Source organism: Hydra viridissima, unplaced genomic scaffold (assembly GCF_058129835.1).
Source record: "Hydra viridissima isolate aposymbiotic clone 2 unplaced genomic scaffold, HvirCarnegie_v1 scaffold_1, whole genome shotgun sequence".
NCBI lineage: Eukaryota > Metazoa > Cnidaria > Hydrozoa > Anthoathecata > Hydridae > Hydra > Hydra viridissima.
Window position 1 is genome coordinate 3,510,001 of NW_028324300.1, and position 24,131 is coordinate 3,534,131.

The following is a 24,131-nucleotide window of genomic DNA, read 5'->3' on the forward strand; positions in this document are numbered from 1 at the left end:
GTTAAGATGGTCCAATTATTGATTGAGATTCAGAATCATCAAAATTAACCTCAAAAGATTCATCAGCCCTCATTTTATTCGCATCTTTTCTTTCCAATTATGTGAACAGATCTTCATATTTTACTTTGAAGTGTTTGCGCAAAACACTTGTACATCCCTAGATTGCTGTAAATTCTTTATGACACTCTTTTTACCGGTGGCTTTGTCGTAATTGACATTAGTGAAAAATTCCCATATTTATGTTGATTTGTTCATCTAAAAAGAAATGAAAAGATTTTATAAAAAGTAAAGAAAAAAATATATATTACACGAATTTTTTAAAAAATTACCTGACCAGCGGGTAATTCCATATTATTCCATACATACATACATACATACATACATACATACATACATACATACATACATACATACATACATACATACATACATACATACATACATACATACATACATACATACATACATACATACATACATACATACATACATACATACATACATACATACATACATACATACATACATACATACATACATACATACATACATACATACATACATACATACATACATACATACATACATACATACATACATACATACATACATACATACATACATACATACATACATACATACATACATACATACATACATACATACATACATACATACATACATACATAACCGGGTAACAAAAGCGGGAAGCGCATTAAATAAAAAAGTAAATGAAATTAAAAAAAGAAATTTTCACTTACTTTTATATTTAAGAGGTGAGATGATAGCACAATGTTTAAAAAAAAACTGTCGAAAATTGAGTCTTAGTTCAACCCACCATTAATTTTTAATTAATTAAAAATTATTACTTACATGAAGTGAGTGGAACTAGTAAATAGAAATAAAAGTGGTATTAAAAGAATTGTAATAAAGTTAAATTTAAAATAACGCAACAAAAAAACAGACAAAAAAAAAAAAAAAAAAAAAAAAGAACGAAAATACCCGATCGCGAGAAAATTTCGGTTCGATGATCTGGTAATTTTATTTCACGATATACCCGTTTATCGGGTTACTTTATTACCCGATTTTCGGGTATTTCTACGGGTAATTTTATTGTCTAATTTTCGGGTACTTCTACGGGTAATTTTATTGTCCAATTTTCGGGTACTTCTACGGGTAATTTTATTGTCCGATTTTCGAGTAAAGAAATCGGGTAATTTTATTGTCCGATTTTCGGGTACTTCTACGGGTAATTTTATTGTCCGATTTTCGAGTAAAGAAATCGGGTAATTTTATTGTCCGATTTTCGAGTAAAGAAATCGGGTAATTTTATTGTCCGATTTTCGGGTACTTCTACGGGTAATTTTATTGTCCGATTTTCGGGTACTTCTACGGGTAATTTTATTGTCCGATTTTCGGGCAAAAAAATCGGGTAATAGAATTACCCGATTTTCGGGTGACCAGCGACTGGGCAAAACTTCTAGGTCTCTGGGTTCTACCGCACTTGGCGCAACTAGCAACCAGCGAGCAACAGGAATGATAGTTTGTTAGTACTTCTACGGGTAATATTCGGATAGTTTAAATCGGGTAATAACCAACTCGAAGGCTTTGATATCTGGTAACTAAAGTTATTAAAATTAGCCTTGAAAAAATGTTGAAAATCTGTTCGTGCCGACAACTAATTTCCTTTAGCTGGGTTTTATTTGTTTAGTAATTTGTCAACACGTAAAGTAGTTACTTTATCCTGAATAGTCTTATTAAACAAATGCTATAAAAGTTTAAACTATACCACGTGATAAGAATTTCTCTTTTAAATCTGTCGGCAGCCATTTTAATAGATTTTTTGTCGACGGGTGAAAATTTAGAGTTTGTTTAAAACTCGCATGGCTCGCTGATTTCTGCGGCCTCTTTGATGTAAACAATGAGTTACACGTCCATCTCTTATACGTCGATGGTTTCGGTCAACTTGACGTACAATAAAGCAATTGAATATTTGGTTCAATTGTTTCATGGTACGTCATTGTCTGGAGAAAACTAATTAGTCTGGAGATATCAGTCGCATGTAGTGTTAAGTTTGATTTTCAAATTTGACATTTCGGCCGCGAATTTTTAAAAATCCACCAGTGTGCTACGTGGTAATAAAAAGATGTAAAAAAAATTCTTGATTACTTTATTTAGCATTTCCATCATATGAAGATCATATGAAAATCATCTTCGATGCAACTTTCATTGTATAATAGATCTTTTATACACAATGTTAGGGTTTTACCTTTTACCGTGAATTTAAATTAAAATTTATATATAAGTTTTTAGCGTAACTAAAATTAGTCGACTAACATTTCAGTCTAACTAAAATTAGTCGACTAACATTTCAGTCTAACTATTACTTGTCGACTAACTTTTTATTCTAACTAAAATTGGTTGACTAAACAAGATTTTGTGCTAAAAAAAACTGAATAACCTCTACCGTGAAATTATATGAACATGAATTGTGATAAATAAATCAATTTAAAGACATTCATCAAAATTTATTGTTTTGTACGTAATATAATTTGTGACAATTAAGTAATAAAAATATTTTGTTTGTACCTAGTATTGCCCCAAATTTTCTTTTATTGAATTAAATAAAAATTGTTAGCAGAACAACTCCGTCAAAAACAGCTGATATTTTATACAGAAAACATAATTAGTTATTAACATTTTAATAATAATTTTTAAAAGAAAAACAAAATTGAAAGTTGAACAAGATATATGTTCAATTAAACAATATAGAAATAATAAAAAACAATTGCCTAACTGTTCAATCTTATTATTGTCATTGTAAATATCTGCGTTTTTATGAGTGTAGAACGAAATAAATTAGGTATTATTACCTCAAAAAATCATCGCAGGTATTATATAAATCCGAAATCCGAAAATGCTTCTGAACATAACACACCTTTCAAAAACATGGCAGCATTTTTTTTTTTTATAAATTGATTTCACATGTGTTTTATAATTTATAATTCACTTTAATTAGAAATTGAAAAAATCCAGATCTGAACCGCGTTTCATTGAAATTTAAAACAAGTACTTAATAATAACGGGGGATTAATTAGATAAATTTTATTACAAAACTCCAAGTGTATATGTCTCAAACCTTTCTCTAAAAACCTGAAAAACTCTGAAAATCGAACCTCGCAACAGATGCCCTGCAGATGTAAATTGTAACTTACAGCAATTTGTAATTAAAAACAAGGCGCTCAAACCACTTCACAACAAACATATAACAAGATTTTAAAAAGTATTTTTGGATAACAGCGTAGCGACCGAGAGAAATTTCGGGCCCTGAGGAAGTTTTCTTAAGGGGCCCTCATTATGATCAGTTATATAACCAGGACCAATAAAAGCGTGCTCTGGTCATTGAAAATTAAAAATGAAAGTTAATCAAATCTTTTAAAAAGCAAAACTGTTTAAATCTTTTAAAAATTATTTTAAAAAATTATTTGTACACACATGGGGCCCCGGGAATCTTCCCCGTCCACCCCCCTCTCTCTCAACGGCCATGGGTAACAGTAACAATATATTTTTCGCAAATTAAAAATTTAGTAGACTAAAATTAGTTAAACTAAAAAGTTAGTCGACTAAATTCAGTTAGACTACATAGTTAGTTGACTAATATAAGTTACGCTAAAATGTCAGTCGACTAGTTTTAGTTACGCTAAAAAGTTAGTCGACTAATTTTAATTAGACTAAAAAGTTAGTCAACTAATTTTAGTAACGGTCTTTTTGGTTAAGTTTTTTACAATTTTTAGTTTTGGTCACAACACTAATCATTTCTGAGTTTGTCAATCACATCTTGAATAATGTTCTTTGGGAGTCGAAATTTTTTGATGCACTGAGCATCTGCTTAATCTTACAGGCTGGCTGTTAGTGATTCACACAGCTCTTGTTTCTAGGCAGCAAGAATTATTGCAGCATCCACTCTCAAATTTAAATTTTTACGAAAATTCTCTTTGACTTTTCTTACGCGTAGTGTCTTAACTGGCAGCATTTTAAAAGTAACCTAGCAAAATTATTCATGACATCTTTTTATATTTCAAAGAAATATATAATTGAGATATGTTATAAAACAATTTTCAAGAAATAAAACATCGTAAAAATACCTTTTTCCAATATTGTGAAAAGTGAAACAATACAAAATTTAAGGAAAAATTTACGATAATTGTAAATAACAAATTCGTGAAACATTTTATGCGCTGAATTTAAGCTGAATTTTTAGGCGAAAAAATGTCAACCCTTCCTGTTTTTCGTAATAAATTGTTACGGCGGTAAAAAGATAGGTCGATTTTATGGTGGTGGCGTAATCAGCAATTAACAACATTATCCGTAATTTCATGAATATTTAAGTTTCTGTCACAAATAAATTTCATAATACTTAGTTATTACAATTATTTATAACATGGATTTTGAAAGTAGTTCAAATAAGTTCAACAAGGCCAATGCGGTTAGAAGAAAAAGAATTGGTTCATTTATGTATGTACTTATTAAAATTCAAAACAATTCTAAAAATAATTTTATAAATAAACTTATGCTATAAATACTGTTTTTTTTTATAATTTAAATTTGCTACAAATTCCACACAATTATTTATTAAAATTTGTTATAACCAAAATTTTTAAGTGAAAAGCAATTATAAGGCTTAAAATGTATTAAATCATATAACTTTAGGGTGCTGTTCACTTAATACTGTTTATGTTTTAGATAGTACATATGGTTTTCATTCAAGTGAATTTAATTTAATTTTTATTTTAGTTCTTCTGAAGTTGTTTCAAGGCAAAAAGATGCAGATTCAAATCAAGTAGTTTTAAATCAAAGGTGTGGTGATAATTTAAAGTTATTATTTTATTTGCTAATAGAAATATTGTAGTGATATGTAAAGATGTATATTTATTAATATTCATTTAATGAGTTTTAACTTGTCATCACATTTTTTTTGAATAAAATCTAACTAAAGGTAAAAAGTTAATTTGTTTACGAAAAAGTCAATTATAGTATTTATAATTAAATAACATTACTAAAATAAAAAGCTAAATAAATAATATTGTATTAGATTTAATCAACTTATGTGTAAAATCTGGAAAAGAATTATATTATATAGAAATAAAGTAGTCCAGTTTTAATATATGTGTATAATATTATTAATGTTTAGAAAAGAATTGTTTCAGAAAAATGTTTCTAGAAAGCAAGTCTTAGATATTCCTAATGTAGTAAGTGAGATTGTTTTATATTTAGTTAATAGAAGTAAATAAAAGTGATTATTTTTTACTTAATTTCTTACATTTTGATTTGACTCTGTTGCTGGTAAATATTTTCTCATGCTTTTTTATCAATTCTACATTAGAAGAATTCAAATGAAGAAAAGAATTGATTGCTTAATACTGTACTTGGTAAGTTCATGAAAAACGTTAAATATGTTGCAGTTTGTCTTGAGCTTTCATTATTAGTTTAGTATAACATATTTATAATGCATAACATTATTAGTTTAATATAACATATAAGATATAGCATATTTAACGTTTTTCATGAACTTACCAAGTACAGTATTAAACAATCAATTCTTTTCTTCGTTTGAATTCTTCATCTGCCTTTTTATGATGTTGGTTTTTTATTTTTCATGAGCCATTCTTTTAACTGTAAAATTTTTTTTTACAGTTAACAAGCTCAAAATTACTTTCATCATTCCAAATTACTTTTTTCCATTAGTAATGGAGATATAAGGTATTTCCATTAGTAATGGAGACATAAGGTTATTTAGAAAGTGTCTAAACTTTTGAACAATGTAGGAAATAGATTAGTAACATTATTTTATTAGTTAGTATAGGAAAATATTAACACATTGGATATAACTTATTAATTCTCTAATTAATGTTTTAATTTCCTTATTTTAACTATAAATTAAATTGACTACTTACTTAATTGATTTAATTAAATTTATTACTTTAATTCACATATTGAGTGCCTTTAAGCTTTTAAACACTTTAATTATTTGCTTTTGTAAATTACCATAACATTTTGCTTATGTAATTTTAATGTTTATAGTATTTTGTAAATTTTTTTTTGTAATTTAATATGCTTATAAAATTTACTAATAAAAAGTAAAAAACCCTAAAATAAAATCTTTTTTCTTTATCAAGTTATTGACAAAAAATGTTTAAATACTAAAAAAATAATGGATGCTTCTAAACTTTTGGAAACTACTGTATTTTTTTATATATTTACAGAAAGAAATTTTTTCTTTGTATGTGTAAACTGTCTAACTGAAGCCTCTAGTGTATATAGCTAACATGGTGAGCTGCATAATGGTTTGGGCATGTCATAGGCTTGACACTCCCAACTTGTGCAAACACAAGTTTCTTTTCTTTCCCTAAGCTTGTGACTTTCCAATGAAATGTTTTGAACTGTGTGTTAAGGTGGATTTGAATGGCTCTAGCATTCTGCAGTTCTGTCGATGTGCATCACTTTGAGTGGATGTGAGTGCCCTGTGGCCAAATTTCTCCATAGTTAACATTATAAAAACCTCTAGAAAATTGTGATAATACAGTTGTGTTCTACTGACACAACAGGTGGGTATTGAGAACAGTCCTGCCTATATAATGACCATAGTAATAACCAAGTTTTAGGCAATGAATATTTCATCTGGGTGACAAAACCCATTGAAAATTTCAAACTGACACAAGTAGCCATTTGTGCTGTCTGAGTGGTGCCACAACTTGATCAGACATATTATGCTTCAGGTGAGGGGTCTTTTTGTTTGGATGAGATTGATCTGTTGGTGTTGGCCTACTGATAACCTTTTGTCCACAAATTTATTGTAATTATTGGTTCTTGGCTGTATTTTTCATGTTTGTTGTATATTCATTTGACCATTTTGCAACCATCTCTAGTGCAAACTCTTTAAATATTGAGAATGAATACCTTAAAGTTTCTTCATTCAAATCTGCAGTTTTTTTTTATTAGAACACATGGCCATTTTAAATACATAAAAATGGTGATCCATATCAGTGGTGTGAACTTGTAAGAAAGGGAACCCTTGCCAATTTAGTTTTTATAAAGTATCTCTAGGAATCTTTATTGATTCAAAAATTTGAAACTTTGAATTGTCTTTGGATTTTAGGGCCATTATCTACAATCATTTTGTAAATGATTACATTGTCACTTGCTGAATTAAATAAAAGATAAACTACAGCATCGCATTGCTATTTACATTTTTGAATGGCTTTACATCTATAGTATGATCTTTTTCCATTTTTAATGTAATTAGAGTAATGGTAACTCCATTGATTTTCTGTTAGTGAAAAAATTTGAGAAGAAATAAAAGAAAGAGAAGAGAGAGAGATAGAGAAGAAAAGAGAGGGAGATAGAGGAGAAAGGAAAGAGAAGAGAGAGAGCAAAACATATTTCCTCCTCTCTCTCCTCTCTTTTTCTCATTCCTCACTATCTCTCCTATGTCTCTCTCTCATCTCTCTCTTGTCTCTCTCCAAAAGTATGAAATGAACCTGTAAACCTAAACGGCTCTCAATCCTAAAATTCTGTTGACCTAACTGTAAGGAACCTAATTGTCTGAAACTTGGCTTTCTGATGACCTAAAAACTGTTTAGCTGCAATTTCATCTTTCTTGTTCGGGTATGTTTCATATCTTATCCACTTTTTTTCTGTTTCCTTTGTTTCAACAATGCTTGCTCATCAGTTGTTTTATTTTCTTCACTTGTATTCTAATACAAATTTTTCCATTTTTTAAAACTTTTTTTGCTCATTGCTCAGATAGAAATGGCAATCTTATTGACAGTTTTTACTAAATTATTTCAGTTTAAAGTTCAATTTGCTTTAATTAAACTACATATCATTTTACATAAATTACAGATCATTTTATTTATAATACAGATAATTTTAATCAAATTACTTACCACTTGGTTAATTTACTGGCCATTTAATGAAAAACTGATTTATGAATGAAATAATGAAAACTAAATTAATTAAGTGACAGCTAATATACAATGCTGACCATTTAATTAAAATACTGACTATCTCAATAAAATACTGAAAATTAAAAGTAAAAAAACTCTGACCAACTTATTAAAAATACTGACCCATTAAATGACACCCCAAATTTTTTATGAAGAAGTTTTTAATTATTTGATTGAGGGTAAAAACTTTAGAGGTGTTTGAAAAAGGAAAAGGCTATATACTTAAATTTAAAAATTTTCAGCTTGGTGCAAAAAATGTCACCTGCCAATCCTGTTTTTTTATCAATACTCATTTTATTATATGGTATTGTCACATACCAGGTCTTGCTTTTTGATATTTTACTATATGATATTGTCACAAACTGGTTCTTACTTTATGATATCTTTAAGTATAACTTTCACAAAAAGACTGTAACATGAGAGTTTTAATAACTATGAAAAATTATTAATGTGAATATAATATCTTCTGCCTAGAACTCAACAATGAGGCTATTAAAATTTTATATAATTTATTCTCATAATAAAAGTAAAGACATTGAATTCTTCTTGTAGGTATCAAATCAGATGTCTCTAATTAATCTTCCTCATCCTTCTTCTTTTTCAAAACGAGAAAAGTCTAAGTCATTAAAAGTAAGTGGAAAAAAAAGAACTACACAAATGGATAATTATCTTCAGCTTTTAAAAAGAAAACAAACTGAATTCAACTGGTAAATATTTTATTTATTTGAATATAGATATGTTAAGAGCTATTTCACTACACCAAGGTTTTTTGTAAAAAATCTATTGGTGTCCAAATTGCAGTGTTAGCAAAAAGCCATTTTTTATTAGTTTTTACTTGGTTAAAACTAATAAAAACTGGATTTCACTGGTTCAAATCAACTGGTTCTTTGATGGTTTAATTTTTGAGATAGAGTTTAAAGTAAAATTGTATAAATACTAATGCTTGAGATGTTGCTGTATGTTTTATTTTAATTTAATCATCTTCTGCCTTATTACATATATGTTATCAACCTTGTCAACTTTCAAAAGAAAAAAAAAGGTAACTTCACAAGGATGCAGTATGGGGGGGTAGTTAAGAAGGTAATTTATCATCATTTGATGAAAAAGAAACACACAAAATTGCTTGCATTGCAATACTAAATTCAGTGCAAGAATGCAAATCACAAAACACATTTAAAGAAGTGCAAATTATAAAATACAAGCCAGGGAAAAAATGAAATAGCTGAAGTTATAGGCTCATATGATACTTCACCTGCTGTTAGTAGGCCATTAGTTAAAGCTTGCCAACTTGCCAATAGCTACTCGGCTATAGATAAACAGAATAAGTTTCCTTATTAAAACACAAAAGCAAAAAAAAACTTTAGACAAAGTTATAGCAGAATTATCTATTGGGGCTTTATTATTAAATTTTGTAAACTTCTCATACATTAAAAAGTTTTACAGTTTCCAATACCTCTATATGTACCTCAACTCCTTAAAATTTCAGAATAAGTTTCAATACCTCTATATGTACCTCAACTTCAGTTAAATTTCAAGATCCAGAAAAAAAAAAACTTTTTATAATTAAAATGTAACAATCATGCTAGATGGATATATTCAAATCCATAATCAGCCTATTCTCATCACTACAGTTGGTATTGGCAAAACTTCAGTATTTGTTCAAATAGACAACAATTTGTTTGGATACAGAAGAAAATTAAAAAAGTGCTGAAAACTTTTTTCTGCTAAAAAATCTTTAATATTTTTAAACTTAAAGAACTGAACAATATAAAAAAAAAAAAACAAGTAGTTGAATTGTAAAAAAATTTTAGAAATCATGAAAGGAGCACTACTTATCAATATTAAAGATGCTGTATAAGCTAAAATAATGGCATTGAAAATTATGTCTTTAACGGGAAATGTTAAATGTTTTTGAAGAAATTGAGGGTATGGCCAAGAAGGATAAAGTGATTTCACAGATTACTGAATACTGAATATAAGAAAATAATAAAATAATACAGAATCTTCAGCTTTTAACAAATGCTTTGGTTGGATATCAGGCAGAAAGCTAATTTTTGCCAAAACACCACATTTGTGGCACAGTCTCTATAATGATGTTGATCCTAAGTATAAATATGTAATTAAAAAAAGACTTGGTGACTATTTGATAAACATCTAATTAATTTACATTTAAGTTTTGAATGTTTAGGGTGTACAACATTGCAGGACAGGAAGATGATAAAAGCTTTTATGAAGATAATCTTGAAAATGAATGTGATAATGAATTATCTGCTGTAGTTAATGAAGCTGTTGTACCTCAACAGTTAAACCACCGTAAACAATTTGAAAAAAAATATTTGGTCAGTTCCACTGAAGTGAGAAGATCATCTAACTTAGAAGCAGAGGTTTTATTTTTTGTTTTTTAATCCTAATAGTAGTAACAAATAGTAAGTAGTTGTAAAGATTTTCTTTAGGAAATCTATAAAAAGTAAAAAATCAGATTCAACTTTTAAATTAATTTTCTCAAAAAATATTGAAGTGCAAGTCATAAACACACAAAAATTGTTAAATACAGTAATTAGCATCAACAAAACTTTAATTATTTTGATACCTCAAGCCATAGAACTTTTTTACCCTATTGTAACCTGTCATTGTCTTAAAAATTTCCAAATTAGAAATTGTTCTACCAAATAATTAAACATAAAATAATTACCAGGAGTTTGAGGTGGTTATAAACCACCATTGGCGTAAAAATGTTACATTTGTAAAACAATGTGTGTTTTTTAAAAACCTGTCAAGAGGGTAAAATTCACATTCTATATAAGAATAAGTTAAAGTTCAACTCAGTATTCCAAATGAGAAGAAGATGAACAACTGGTCTTTTTTTTTGCCCTGTTCTTGATTTTTCTTTTTCTTTCTTTCCTCAAAGAAAGTTTCAGAGCCTCAGACTAAATCAAGTTTTTTTTGAAGAAAAACTAAATCAAGTTTTTTTTTGCCAAAATTATTTTATTGGTTTTTGTTAGAATTTTTGTAGTTTAAGAATACAAACTATAAAAAATTAATAGCAAGTACCTATCTTGCATATTTATTGATGAAGCCTTAAAATCTATATAAAAAGTAAATTTATATAAAAAAATTTTTTTTTTTTTTTTTTAATTAAGAATTGGTTTTACTTTTGTTCTTTCAAATAAAAAGTTAAACAACACCAGGAGGAAATTTTTTTTGTATTGATGAAACCATTTTTCTATAGGATAAAGTAACTGAATTAGATGTATCTAAAAGTCTTATATTTTTATTTTATATTTTGTCTTCATTCTTGAAACTTTTTATGTGAATGATATTCCCTATAACATTTAAATTCCTTATTTCCAAACTTCTTGAGTTTCTTCACTAAATGAACCTATTGGCAAATCTAGACTTTCTATTTTTTCAGATCCATGAATTGAGATGTTGTGAAAACTCTGATGCATGTTACACCAATAGTACAAAAAAGAGTAGAGCTTTTTAGTTTCAAGACCAAAAAGCTATACTCCTGCTTATACCATTGATATTACATGCCTTAGAGTGAAACTTGGTGAAGTTAATTGAAAATTCATTTGATATAAAAGTTAGGATCATGTGCAATTTAAAACAGTTCTTTTTTTATTCCTGTAATTTTGACAAATGCATCTTCATTTAAAAAGGCTCATTGAGCAGTGTTATATTAGCATTTGATGCTCCTGATTCTCCAAATTTCTGGTAGCCAACAACAAGTCCTATTTTCTGTAGGATTGCCTTTTCTATTCTGATTTTTTGTTATTTAACAAGAGCTTTCTCTGCATCTCTTTCATTTTGTTCATTCTCTTCAACTTGTATGAAATAGGAAGAAGACACTCAAAAAATGTTATCCATGCATAAAGTGTAACATAGTAACTTAAGTTGGATTTCTGTCTAAAATGGACTTTCCATTTGATAACTCAACATAAGTTTTTAAAATATTAGAGATCTCATCTTTCAAAGTGGCTTCTTTGATGAGCATTAAATTAGTTGACTTTTTTAAAATTTAAATCTTAAAGGTCAACAATGTAAAATAGATGAAGGTTTTGGGTTCCTTTAAATAGCAGTTTTGTTTTCTTTAATATAAGTTATAATCTGAAGTGAAATAAGGCAAAATAGAAACAATGACTATTTTTAAATTACTGAAGCTATTAACAAACATTTCTGTTTGCATATCCTTTGGCCAATAGAGGCATCAAAGTCCACTTCAGGTCACACTGTTCTTTTATACATACAACATCATTTTGAAATTGACAAAATCTGTGTGCTCTGTGATCACATATTAGTTGTAAATATCAAAATATTTCATCTAAAAACAATTATTTTAATTGTTGTGTTTTCCAGTAGACATATAGCTATAAAAGAAATAATTAGTATATCAAGAGAATATAATAAAAATAGAAAAATACTCAAAAGGTTACAAAATTTTAAATTCTTGTTTAGTAGTAAAGTAGCAAAAATCGTTATATATACAGCAAAAAAACATTTTTTTCATTGCCAGTATTTGTCAAAAATAACTATAATAAATTTATATTTACACAATTTGGATAACTACTGACTGTTAACCAAACATGAGTTATTTGTTGATAACTTTATTTATGGCAAAAGCTGGCAAAACATTTTTATTGAAAATTCATTTACATGCTTTGAATAAGTAGATTCACATAAACAAAAGTGTGGAGGATATTAGAGGAAAGTTTATCTGACACTAACCAACCATTGAATTAAAACACTAACAAACTATTGATTAGAATCTTAAATAGTATCCTCATGTTTTCTAAAATATTGAATGTAACCAATTTTACTGGTTTTTTCAAAGATATTAATGATATAAATGTTAGTTTATATGTAAAAATATCTCTCCTGTCCTGTATTTTTTATATTGTTCACTTGCACATCTGATACTACTTGTTCAACTTGAATAGTTTTCCATTTTAATTTCAAAATTAAGAAAAAATGTCAGCATGGCTTTTTCTTGCACCACCTATATATGTGCAGCATATGACATTTTTGTTAGACATTTAAAAATATTTGGATAGAGATGCTTTGATTTGTAAATATTTGTTTGATTAGTTTATTAATATTGCTTTTAACAGTGAAAATGGTGACAGCATCCATCACAATATATATCATATAACAATAAGTAATATGCCAATTAATAAAATGATAATAAACATTCAAAATAATAAATCTCTTTTTCTTACCAGGACAATGAAAACAATAGGATAGTTCACAATACTTCTAGTTTTACATACATCTCACATGTAAAACATGAAGAGAGAGTGGTGCCATTAAATGTAAACTCTAACTTGACTACAACTGTTTCAAGGACACCTGATGAGGTTTTTTTTCTAATATGTTGGATTGATGCATTTGAGCTTGTCGTATTTACCCTAAAATTATATTTATCATGTAACTTTTAAAATTAACATTTAGAATTTTAGTTTTGCTATTAAAATTTTTTTTTTTTTAATTTTACTATTTTTATTTAAATTTTAGAAAACTTTACCTTCAACGCTAAAGTCTTTACCCAATGGTCTTTGTTATGAACCCAATTTCTCATTTGGCATGGATGATGTAAACTAATATTTTTTTACTTGTTTATGTGAAGTTTCTTTGAAATTACATTTTTTAAATCTTATTAATTAGTAGAAGTTATTGCCAATTAAATGAATTCTGTTCTATTTAAATGTTGATATAAATTTATGATGCTGTTTTGACAATAATTCTTACAACCAGATAAACTTTTAAACACTATTTCTCTCCATTTCTACTTCATAGATTCTGTTATAATATTAAAAAAGTAATTATCTTAGTGATTTTAACAAAGAGTTTTAGTAAAGGTCAATATGCATTTAGACAAGTAACTGGATTATAACTAGCCAATTGGTTTTTCTTTGATTATGTTCAAAGTTAAAATATTTCTTATGGTTTATGAAATTTTTTGCTATATCTTGTCCTATGTTACTCAACACATTTTGTTCATTTAGATGTATGATGCAACATCTCGATTTTGTAATGCAACATCCCGATTTGCACAAAATGAAGGAAACCCAAATTTTAAAGAGCCATCTAAATGGCAACAATACTTATCTGTAGAGAATGAAAGCAATCCTTTTTTTAACACAAATTGGAAGAATATAGAACAACCTGTATATGAGTATATGGGACCATCTTTCTGTAAAAAATCAAAATATATGGTAAATAAGCATGAGTTTCATGAAATGTATAGCAATTTTTCTGGACAAAGCTTTGAGAATGAAATAGAGAATTACAAACAATGTACTGACAATCAAAGACACAAAAATATTGCAATAAATCATGTTTTAAGAAAAAGTTCATCCAGTAAAAATGAATTATCCAATTGCAAAAAGTTAAAAAGCTTTAGCACATGCAACAGTTTACCACAAGATGTTCATGACTTAGGTGAAAATTCAAAGAATTTGACTAACTCATAATGAAGTATTTACTTTTATCAAACGTTAAAAAAAAATTTACCTTATATGTTTTCAAAAAACTTGTATATTTTAGCTCTTAGTAAAAGAAAACAAGTGATTATTTCAGTTGCGTTTTTAGTGAAACAATGCTACATATGTATTTAAATCTCTGCATGTTATTTTTTATTTATTCATGATTTTATTACTTTCATTTTTTCTTTTTTTTTTATGAAAGAATCTGTGATGTTATTGGTTGAAATTAATTGACAGTTTCCAAACAAGTTTTTTTTTTTTTAAATAATTTGTTTAATTGTGAAAAGCAATTTGTTTAAAGCATAAAATTTGTTTGTTCTAGAAAATGTTGAAAATAGTGATTATATTAGTTATACCTAAACTCAATGTTATTAGTTCTAAATTTGGAAAATATCAAGGGTGTCATTGTGGTCTTTTATGAGATGTTCTATGCTTTACATTAAACTAAAAATGCACATGTGACCAGAGAATATTGTGATATTTTCATTTTGCATTTTTATTCTCTACCTATCTTTTAGATAGATAAAATGTTTCATGAGTTGTTAGTTGCATTATCAGGAACACCTGGAGCTATTTTTAAAGTCAATAAAGACACTGATGAATTAGAGGTTGTTTATCCACATTAAATAGTTGATAATTTACAATTTATTTTTCTACATAAAGTAGTTTATATTTTTTTATTCTTTTTTCAAAAGTTTTTTAATTCGGACTTTTTGTATTCATGATTATTGCATTTGTTGTATTTATGGTTGTCCCATTTGTTTTTGTTTTAATTTTGCATTTGAATATTAATTTAAGTTTTTTTGATTAGACTTTTTTGATTTTTTTACTTGTTACAATTTTGCATTTATTGTTTTGATTTACTATTATAAAGGTAACATAAGGTAACTCCATAGCAATAAGTTTAGTAATTAGTTTTCATTCAAGTTTTTTTTACAACAAATTAGTTCTATATTATCAAAACTATTTACTATTTAGATGACCAAGAATCTTCCTTTTGTTCATCCCAGTGAAACAGAGCTACTTGATAAAATCTGTAAACTTGGCGGATTTTACAGAATGTTTGAGAATTTCATTGAAAAGTACAGTGTTAACTTAATTCCAGTAAACAGAATTCTGAAAACAGGTGAAATTATTGTTGTAATTTTATTGAATGTGGTAAAATTTTGTTTTATTTAGCTAAAAAATGTTTACATTGACCATATACTTTTATACCATTTTGATTTTAGTTATTATTGGAAAGACTAATTTTAGTAGTAAAATTTGTATTTGTTACAAAGTTAATCTTTGGAGTGTTTAGATTAATGGATTGAATTGGTTAAGGATCTTTAACACTTTTATCATTTTTGTTGTGCATTTATATGATTAGAGAGGGTGGTAGTTTGAATGCAAAATAATTCATTTTTGGACAACCAAGTTGATACCTATTAACTAGATATGTTAAAAGAATTGAGCTGAAAGTCTTTAATAATTGCAACAAAAATACTCTCTTTACTGCACTGACTGAAAATGAAGACCTTTTAGAATCTAGAGTGATTAAGCAGTAAATTTCAGAGTGATTAAGCAGTAAATGTTGCCTCATGTTTTTTTTTTTTTCTTTTTGAATATTGCTAACGTTCTTTTAAAATGTCTTTTAATATATAAACTTACCTAAAAACTTTTTTTGGCTTATTATCCTTTGACTTGATAAGTGTTTGATGCTTTTTTTTTTTTTACAACCTGTGTTATTTTTCAATTTTTGATCTTTTACATATCAGTATTTATTAGAAACTGCTGAGCTTGAGCAAGGTTTGCAAGGACAATACTTACATGCATTCTGTGCAGGATTGACATCTGTGTTAGAACCCTACCTGCAAACTCTTGTTCAGATTGAAGATCAGGTATTTATTATTCTTTTTTCTTTTTTTTTTGTTTTAAATCTATTTTTATTGACAAACTACTTAAATAGTGAATTAATGGTTTTAGTATAATTTCAAATGCTCTTCAGTGGCTGTCATTTCTTTCATATTTTAATTCTTAAATCTTTTACTTAAGCGTTTTTCAAGTTTAGTTTTATATTTTTTTAAAGATAATGAAGGACCCTCACATACCATTATCATGCCTGCATCAAGAACTTGAAGAAGTAAGTGTTTTAGAATTTTATTTAAGATAAATTTAAATGTGATGCTAGCATGTAAAATATTAAATTTAATGAAGTTTATAATTCATACATGGAGTTTTAAAAGTTGTAGGGTAGATAGTGAAAAGAGAGAGCAAATTGTTAAGTTTCTTTCTCTTTTTGTTTTCTTGCTTTTTCTATTTTCTTTTTCTTAGAGATTTTATGATATGAGCTTTAATACAAAGAGTTATGCTTGAAAAGTTTGTTCTCCATTTTTTTGATGTTTTGCATGTTACTAGTACCTATATATGTGTAATTGTATTAATGTAACTGTTTTTAGTATTTCTTCATCTTTCCAACTTTAATGAATGTGATCAAAAAAATTCAAACAAAAAAAGTAAGCTCTCAGATCAGATTTTTTCATCATTTTAAAATACATTTTAAGGATATTGGTTTCTTATGTGCTTAATTTTTTTTATGCATTTAAAACATAACTCAGGAGACCAGATGCTTTAGTAGATAAGATGACATCATCTTGAATATTAGCTTTTGAAGTATTTTACATAGGTTCATGGATGTCAAATTCTGGAACTTCTCCAAAAAACATCTTATTGTGGGGTTCCGCCCATCAAAGCAGCAGTTGAAAAGTAAAGTTTAAAAAGGAATAATTCTTTATTTTTATTATAAACCACTAAATCCTAAGAAGTTTTTTTTTTTTTTTAGAATTCTCCACACATGTCATGGTGTATTATATAAGCAACTATCTGCTTGGATGCTACACGGACTATTAGTTGATGGTTATCATGAATTTTTTATTGTTGATAAAATGAATACAAAGCTGAAAGAAGAAAGAAAATTGTGAGCTTTTTTATAAAAGATTATTTAAAATTTTCTTGATATTTAGTTGATAAAATGTTAGATAGCTTTTTAAAATTATTTTTTTTATTATAAAATCACAAGAGTTTATTGTTAAGGTCCATTTACTGTAACTGGATTATAACTAGCCAATTGGTTTTTCTTTGATTATGTTCAAAGTTAAAATATTTCTTATGGTTTACCAAATTTTTTGCTATATCTTGTCCTATGTTACTCAACACATTTTGTTCATTTTCATAGCTTTTGATTTCTTAAATTATTTCATTTTACTGCTTACTAAATTTATTACATTCCATTAACAGCATAAAAAAAAAATTTTAAAACGCTGTTTTTAATCTAGTAACAGAAAGAACAAAAAATAAATCTTGAAGACTAATAACATTATATGATGGAAAATTTCCAGAAATGTTGATTGCATTTTTAATTTGAAAGGTATTGATTTATTCAGCTAATTAAGTTTGTTAAAAATCAAATGAAGGGTGTTGACTTAATTAGCTAATGAAGTTAGTTGCAAATCATTTGAGGTTTCCAGGTTACTGAAAATATGCTCTGATTGTACAGATTTATTTAGAAAAACAAAACCAAGTTTATTTTTTAGGTGAAAGAGAGAACTATTGCATGATGAATTCAAATTTATTTCATTAAAACTTCTTTAGAAGTGAAGATGATGATGTTGATGGTGCTGCTATGTCCTCAAATACAATAATGCGAGATGCTAAAGGCAATGATCTTATTGAAGAATTACAGGTTTTAGAATTTGACCTTAGTGCTCATTTTTCAAAGATTATTTCATTAAAATGTTTTAAAGTGTTTGATAAATAACTTTTTTGCCTGATTAAATTTAAACAGCTGGTTGAAAATACATCAGAAAACAGTGAATCCTCTAGAATAATGATTGTTCCTTCTATGCTTCCATCATATATCCCAATGAGAGTTGCTGAAAAGGTGTGTTTTTTTTAAAGGGTGGTTAACTCAATATTCACAGTTTCAAAATCTAAATCTAAACTTCTCTTTGACTTAATGAGAAGATTTAGTTGATTGTATTAATTTAATTTTCCTTAAGGTTTTATTCATTGGACAATCAGTGCAGATGCTCAAAGATACTGAGAATTTAAAAGCATACCATTACAGCAACAGAGCAAGTATATATTTATATTGTGGTATAAATGTGGTTTTGTTGTGTTGAAAGAAGATTTTTGAGTGAACAATTTAATAAAAAGATTAAAGTTGTTATGATTTTTTTATTTGTATTGAATTATATCAGTTGAACACGATGAAATTCAGCATCCTTTAATCTTTAGTTGCTAGAAAATACTTAATAGATTTTTGTAATTTTTTTGTAGAAGGAAACTAAAATATTTGAATCAATTATTTTTTACATTTTTAATTGACAACTTGGATAGAAGCTGAATATTTTTGCGAGTACTTGACATCTCCTGGACCTTGCTTTGAGTTACTTTTTTTGAAGCTGCTATCCACTTTTTCTTAAAATCTTCTCCATCTGAAGCTATTTTCTTGCTCTTCAATAAGATTTCTTTTATAATTAACCAATTGCTTTCAATAACTGGCTGTTCAGAACAGTTTCAACAGGTACCAATTCAATGCCATATTGTACCATTCTAGAGACTTCTAGGATTTGCGGATTGTAGTCTTTTTTAATGAATGGCAAAAGGTGTTTCTTTAAGCATTTTTCTATAATACAAATCCAAACTCAAGGTCTAACGAGAAATGTATGGTGCACTCTTCAAACCACAAGAGAAAGTTACTTGCCATACAAAGATTTTAAGAGCAAATTTTTCAGTTTGAATATACTTGAACTTGTTGGTGACATCTTCCTTTCGAGTGATAAAAATATTGCTGACCTGGAAATTGTGAAAAGTTCTTTTTGCAATAGTTTTCATTGTCTTCAATTATACACAAGTTTTCTCGGCTTAAAAGTTTACATAGCTTTTTTGAACAATGAATTGCTTTAACTTCCACATCAATGGATTGCTCTGGAGTTTTCTTTTATGATATGCTTTATATTCTTCAGGTTTAAGAACTTTTCCTATCAAAGCTTGGCTGCATTTTAATTTTCTCTCTGCGACTAACATTGATTTGCCTTTATGGAGCATGATTTTGCTTTATATTTATTTTTAAATCCTTTTTTCCACTTCCAACTTTTCTTTCAGTAGATTGAGTCTCTATATCTATCTTATGCAAAATAAATCCAACTGAAGATCAAGCAACGCCAGTCAATTTTGAAATGTCAATTTGTGACAATGAAAGATTTTAAAGAAAAATTTTGAAAACTTTTTCTTGATTTAACATTTGTTTACTCATTTTACACCTGATAACAATGATAAGCAACACTTACTCATTTTACACCTGATAACGATGATAAGCAACACTTACTCATTTTACACCTGATAGCAATAATAAGCAACACTTACTCATTTTAACCTGATAACAATGATAAGCAACACTTAACACCAATACAATCAAACAACAAACTATCAGCTTCCTTCTTCAAAAAAACTAGAAAAATATGTTAAGTAGTTTTTGAGTAATTAAAGACTAAATGGTGCTGAACTTCATCATGTTCAACTGATGTTAAAGATTTTAATGGTATACCATGTTTTATTACAGGCAGTATTTTGCAGGGCAGAGAAACAGAGTTCTTGCAAACTCTTTACCAACTTCAAAAGCAACCACATTTATCAATACCTGCTCTTGAAGTTGAAATCGATAAAATAAAAGAATGTGTTGCCGAGGTTTTATGCTTTTGTTTAATAACTTTTAACTGGTTTTTGAAGATTGGTTCAGTTTTTGAAAATAGAGCATAATGTTGCTTTTAACATATACTATTTGTTTTTAAATTGTATTGTAAAAATTTTATATCTTATAATCTAATAGTTAGTTTAATAATTCAGCAATTGTGGAGACTGGTTGTAGAAGAAGCCGACCTCATGAAACACTTACGTGTGAGACTTTGTTACTATCTATTTTATACAAGAGTTTTCATCAAGAGATTTTTTGTAAGAAAAATAAAAAAAATGCATCACTTTTTAGCTATTAAAGGAAATGTACTTGCTAGGAAGAGGAGAACTTTATCTTACATTTGTGGATCATGCTTTTTGTTTAATGAAAGGACCATCTAGCAGTACAGTAGCTTATGGTACGCTTTTGGAATTTTTTTTTACGCTTTTCCAGATTTTTCTTATTATCAAACTTTTTTGATCGTTGATTTTCTTAGATATCAACGCTGCTTTCAAACAATGTCTTGCAAAAGTAAGTTACTTTTAAAAAAGATTTTCTTTTACTGTCGTCGATTTTATGTATTTTAAACAAAAGGATGTTTTATTTACAGATTCTTACATATAGTGAGGAACACGAATCATTATTCAGTATGACACTTGATACATCAATACAAAATTTTGAAAATGAACCAAATTTTACAAAAACGACATGGGATTGCTTACGTCTATCTTACAACCCCCCGTGGCCACTTCATTTGTTATTTACGGAATCCGTTATGGAAAAGTTTGCTTTTTCTTTCTCCCATTCTTTTTTTCTTTTTCCATACTTAATTTACCTACATTCAGTATGTGGACCTACATTGTGATTTTTTCATACAAAATATGATTGAATTTTTTCATTTTTTTCTAAAGATATAGTGCGTTATTCATGTTTCTTCTGCGTGTTCGTCGAACACAAATTGAACTTCAGAATGTGTGGTGCTTACAGATGACCTCAAGACGAAAGTCGAGTAAAAAAAAAACAGCTGGTATGTTTTGGGGGTTGCGCAGTCGTATGGCTTTTTTTGTTGATAATCTGCAGTATTATTTACAGGTTGGATTCGTTTGATTGTACTAGTTTGTTCATTTTAACATATTCTTTAATTTCATAAATTTCGAAAAGTATCTATGACTCTAATTTTTGAAATGATTTTTAATATTTGAGATGATCTTAGGTGGATGTTTTGGAATCCCAGTTTTCTTTGTTACTGGAGAAAATTAAAAAACTCAGAGACTTTGAAAGTATTCATAAATCTCATGACTCATTTCTCATAACTATGTTACAGCAATCGTTTATCTCCATGAAGCCGGTAAGTTGTATTGAGTCTATGTTTAAGTGCGTGAACTTTATCTACGCTACAGGTCAAAAGTTTAAATTCACCTACTTTTTTTTTGTTAAATTTTAAAATTAAACATAATTTAACCAGCTAATCAGTAGATTTTATCGATCATGTGCATCTTACGAACAGTAAGTTGAAACACATTCTTAATCAAAACGAAGAAGGTTGTTTGACATTTCTTCACTTGTCTAAACGAGATGTATTGTTTCATAGCGCTCAGTGCATACTACGCGTCATCTTTATGTTATACAAGAATTCAGTCAAAGCATATTTTAAACAGTTTTTTTTGTATTTTTCTTTTTACAAAAGTGAATAGAAAATTTTTCGTAATAAATGTTGTAGAAACATTTACATCTAAATTGACAACAACCATCTAAATTTTTAAAACAGGAAAAAAATTTTTTTTAAAGTTTTACTGCCAAAAAATTGGGTCGAGGAGCAGAGCTTGTGGGTCATGGATTTGTTTTTCAGCAGGACAACGATCACAAGCGCAGTTCTAAATATTGTCCGAATAGTATTTCAACTAAAGTAAAGCAAAGAAAACTAAAATATATGAAATGGCCTCCTCAATCTCTTGATTTTAACCCGATCATTATAAGATGAGTTAGACAGAAACGTGAGGAAAATGCAACCAACTAATACAAAACAATTTGGTACTTTTAAAAAACTTGTGGAAATAAAATTACAACGGAATTATTAGATAAGTTAATTGCAAAAAATGTCCAGAGCATGTGCTGATGTTATACAGGCAAAAAGGCGGATATTTTCAAGAATCAAAAATATAAAAAAATCTTCAAAAGTTTTGTAAGCGTCAACCCATTTTGCTTCGATAATTATTACTTTTTGTTATAAATAATTCTAGCAAAATACAATGATTAAGGAAAATCTTGGTTTTTATTACCTTTAGTTAAAATTATAAGTTTAACGTAAACTTTTAACTAGTAGTGCTTATGGTAGTGCTTAGTGCTTATGATGCGTCCTTAAGCTTTATATGTATGCATTATCTCCATGAAGCCATTATATTTTGACTTTATACTGTCTGTGTGTATTAAAATTGGGAAATTTTTTATCTCTATTTTAGTACTTTACTTTTATCATTGTTCATCATTTTCTCTCTTTTTAATTCGAGTTTGTTAATGGATGTTGAGAATTGATTTCTTTTTACTTAGGTGCTTTCAATTCTGCACCAAGTACTCGAGATTTGTATGAAGTTTTGCGATTTACTTTCTTTAAATCAAGATGAGGCTGAACTGGAAAAAGCGCTTCAGTTTACGCAGGTCTCTTTTAAATCATTATCTAAGATTACTACAAATTTCATTATTATTTGTGAAGAGTACATTAGTTCATCTTTCCGTGTTCTTTTGCGATATTTACAAAAATATACCGTGTTTTTGCACTTTTTCTACATTGATTTTTGACCGACCCTAGAGATTAACCGTCTTTTTTAAAATAATACAGCCGGACTAAATATTATTTGAGTGATAGCTTTACTTTTTAAATGATTTCTTTTAGGATTTTGATCGTCAAACTTCGCTTTTGTTTAAAATTTTGTCCAGCGTTCGCTCTCATCAGACCTCTCCTCATCTGGCCCAGCTATTACTACGTATTGACTTTAATAAATATTTCACTAGGAAAAGCGAGTCGCCTTCTTTGTGATGAAAGAAATTTATGTTGATTTCGACAAAAAACCTGGTTTTGTTGCACCTCTAATATAAAACTCAACGTTGCGATCGAATAATGAATTTTTACAAATTTAAGATTGCAATCAAATTAATGGCGATTTCAAGTCTGAATTTTGATCATTACTTGGTTTGTTCTCGTAAAAGATAATCAGAGCCGAAACTTTAAAAAAAAAAAACAATTCTGTTAATTTATCTATTATTATTTATTATTTAACTTTACCTTTATTTATTTCTTACTATTAAACTTAAAAGTTCCCCGTGTTTTTAAAAGAAACTTTGAGCTTTCAAGTAAATAACGCTCGACAAGAAGATTGTAATTCTGGGAAAGGACTTAAAACTTTATAACTAGTTAAAGATGATCTACTATATTATTAATAAGTTTTATTGAAATTCATATATTTCACGCATGTCACACATTTACCTACATGTTTCACGACGTCTCGTAACAACGTCGGTAGACTGAAATAAGCAACATCCTTTTAATTACATTTTAATTTGTTTGTTTAAAAAGGGATTTGGTTTAACATTTTCGATTTCATTTAAAACTACTTAGAAATTGAAACAATTTCATATTTAGTTCTTTAATTAAAACATTACCAACCACTTTTTTTTAAAAAAAAAAAGGTTTTCTTTGGGTAAAATATGTTTCTAACAGATAACACTAAACAGTTAGTAAATTTGGGACCCTAATATCAATAAAACATCCTATAAAAACCCTTTTGAGGGTTTCATATGACAATAGGAGTCCATAACAAGTAATTTTAAAATCCTTATTTAAAAATCCAAAGGACTTATTTAGTGTCATGGCTTTTAAGACTTTGAGAAATAAAATGTAAGGTAAAAATTTGAACAGAAAAACTCGTTCCT

The 24,131-nt window shown here is 27.8% G+C and overlaps 2 protein-coding genes across 9 annotated transcripts; both read left to right on the top strand.

The window, feature by feature from the left end:
• The first annotated feature begins 4,305 nt into the window (after window positions 1-4,305).
• On the top strand, window positions 4,306-14,736 carry LOC145199151 (uncharacterized). 7 transcript variants are annotated; one of them, XM_090094523.1, is made up of 8 exons: window positions 4,306-4,515; window positions 4,795-4,857; window positions 5,192-5,249; window positions 8,559-8,713; window positions 10,195-10,390; window positions 13,229-13,363; window positions 13,521-13,598; window positions 14,012-14,736. In XM_090094523.1, exons 1-8 carry the CDS (start codon window positions 4,442-4,444, stop codon window positions 14,477-14,479), a joined length of 1,227 nt encoding a protein of 408 aa, XP_089950649.1. In that variant the 5' UTR covers window positions 4,306-4,441; the 3' UTR covers window positions 14,480-14,736. The 7 variants fall into 7 exon arrangements, with proteins under 7 accessions (XP_089950649.1, XP_089950652.1, XP_089950664.1 ...); XM_090094526.1 differs by lacking the exon at window positions 13,521-13,598; XM_090094530.1 differs by lacking the exon at window positions 5,192-5,249 and having other exon boundaries at window positions 4,326-4,515.
• A 274-nt stretch (window positions 14,737-15,010) lies between these two features.
• Window positions 15,011-23,480, top strand: LOC145199150 (gamma-tubulin complex component 4-like). 2 transcript variants are annotated; one of them, XR_016454610.1, is made up of 19 exons: window positions 15,011-15,099; window positions 15,470-15,617; window positions 16,259-16,371; window positions 16,560-16,613; window positions 16,930-16,986; window positions 17,157-17,236; window positions 17,313-17,447; window positions 18,122-18,212; window positions 18,315-18,410; window positions 18,529-18,607; window positions 20,098-20,218; window positions 20,378-20,428; window positions 20,517-20,622; window positions 20,701-20,735; window positions 20,815-20,987; window positions 21,116-21,296; window positions 21,418-21,552; window positions 22,752-22,859; window positions 23,095-23,218. XR_016454610.1 is itself a non-coding variant. In XM_090094448.1 (19 exons), exons 1-19 carry the CDS (start codon window positions 15,019-15,021, stop codon window positions 23,236-23,238), a joined length of 1,992 nt encoding a protein of 663 aa, XP_089950574.1. In that variant the 5' UTR covers window positions 15,011-15,018; the 3' UTR covers window positions 23,239-23,480. The 2 variants fall into 2 exon arrangements, 1 of the variants encoding a protein (XP_089950574.1); XM_090094448.1 differs by having other exon boundaries at window positions 20,094-20,218; window positions 23,095-23,480.
• The last annotated feature ends 651 nt before the right edge of the window (window positions 23,481-24,131 follow it).

Bases quoted from the DNA above. Each gene is read 5' to 3' on its own strand.
- LOC145199151 (XM_090094523.1), top strand. From the start codon at position 4,442: ATGGATTTTGAAAGTAGTTCAAATAAGTTCAACAAGGCCAATGCGGTT. The intron at 4,858-5,191 runs GTGTGGTGATAA...ATTAATGTTTAG, and splicing joins CAAGTAGTTTTAAATCAAAG to AAAAGAATTGTTTCAGAAAA. The intron at 8,714-10,194 runs GTAAATATTTTA...TTGAATGTTTAG, and splicing joins AAACAAACTGAATTCAACTG to GGTGTACAACATTGCAGGAC.
- LOC145199150 (XM_090094448.1), top strand. From the start codon at position 15,019: ATGTTTCATGAGTTGTTAGTTGCATTATCAGGAACACCTGGAGCTATT. The intron at 18,411-18,528 runs GTGTGTTTTTTT...ATTTTCCTTAAG, and splicing joins CAATGAGAGTTGCTGAAAAG to GTTTTATTCATTGGACAATC. The intron at 18,608-20,093 runs GTATATATTTAT...GTTTTATTACAG, and splicing joins CCATTACAGCAACAGAGCAA to GCAGTATTTTGCAGGGCAGA.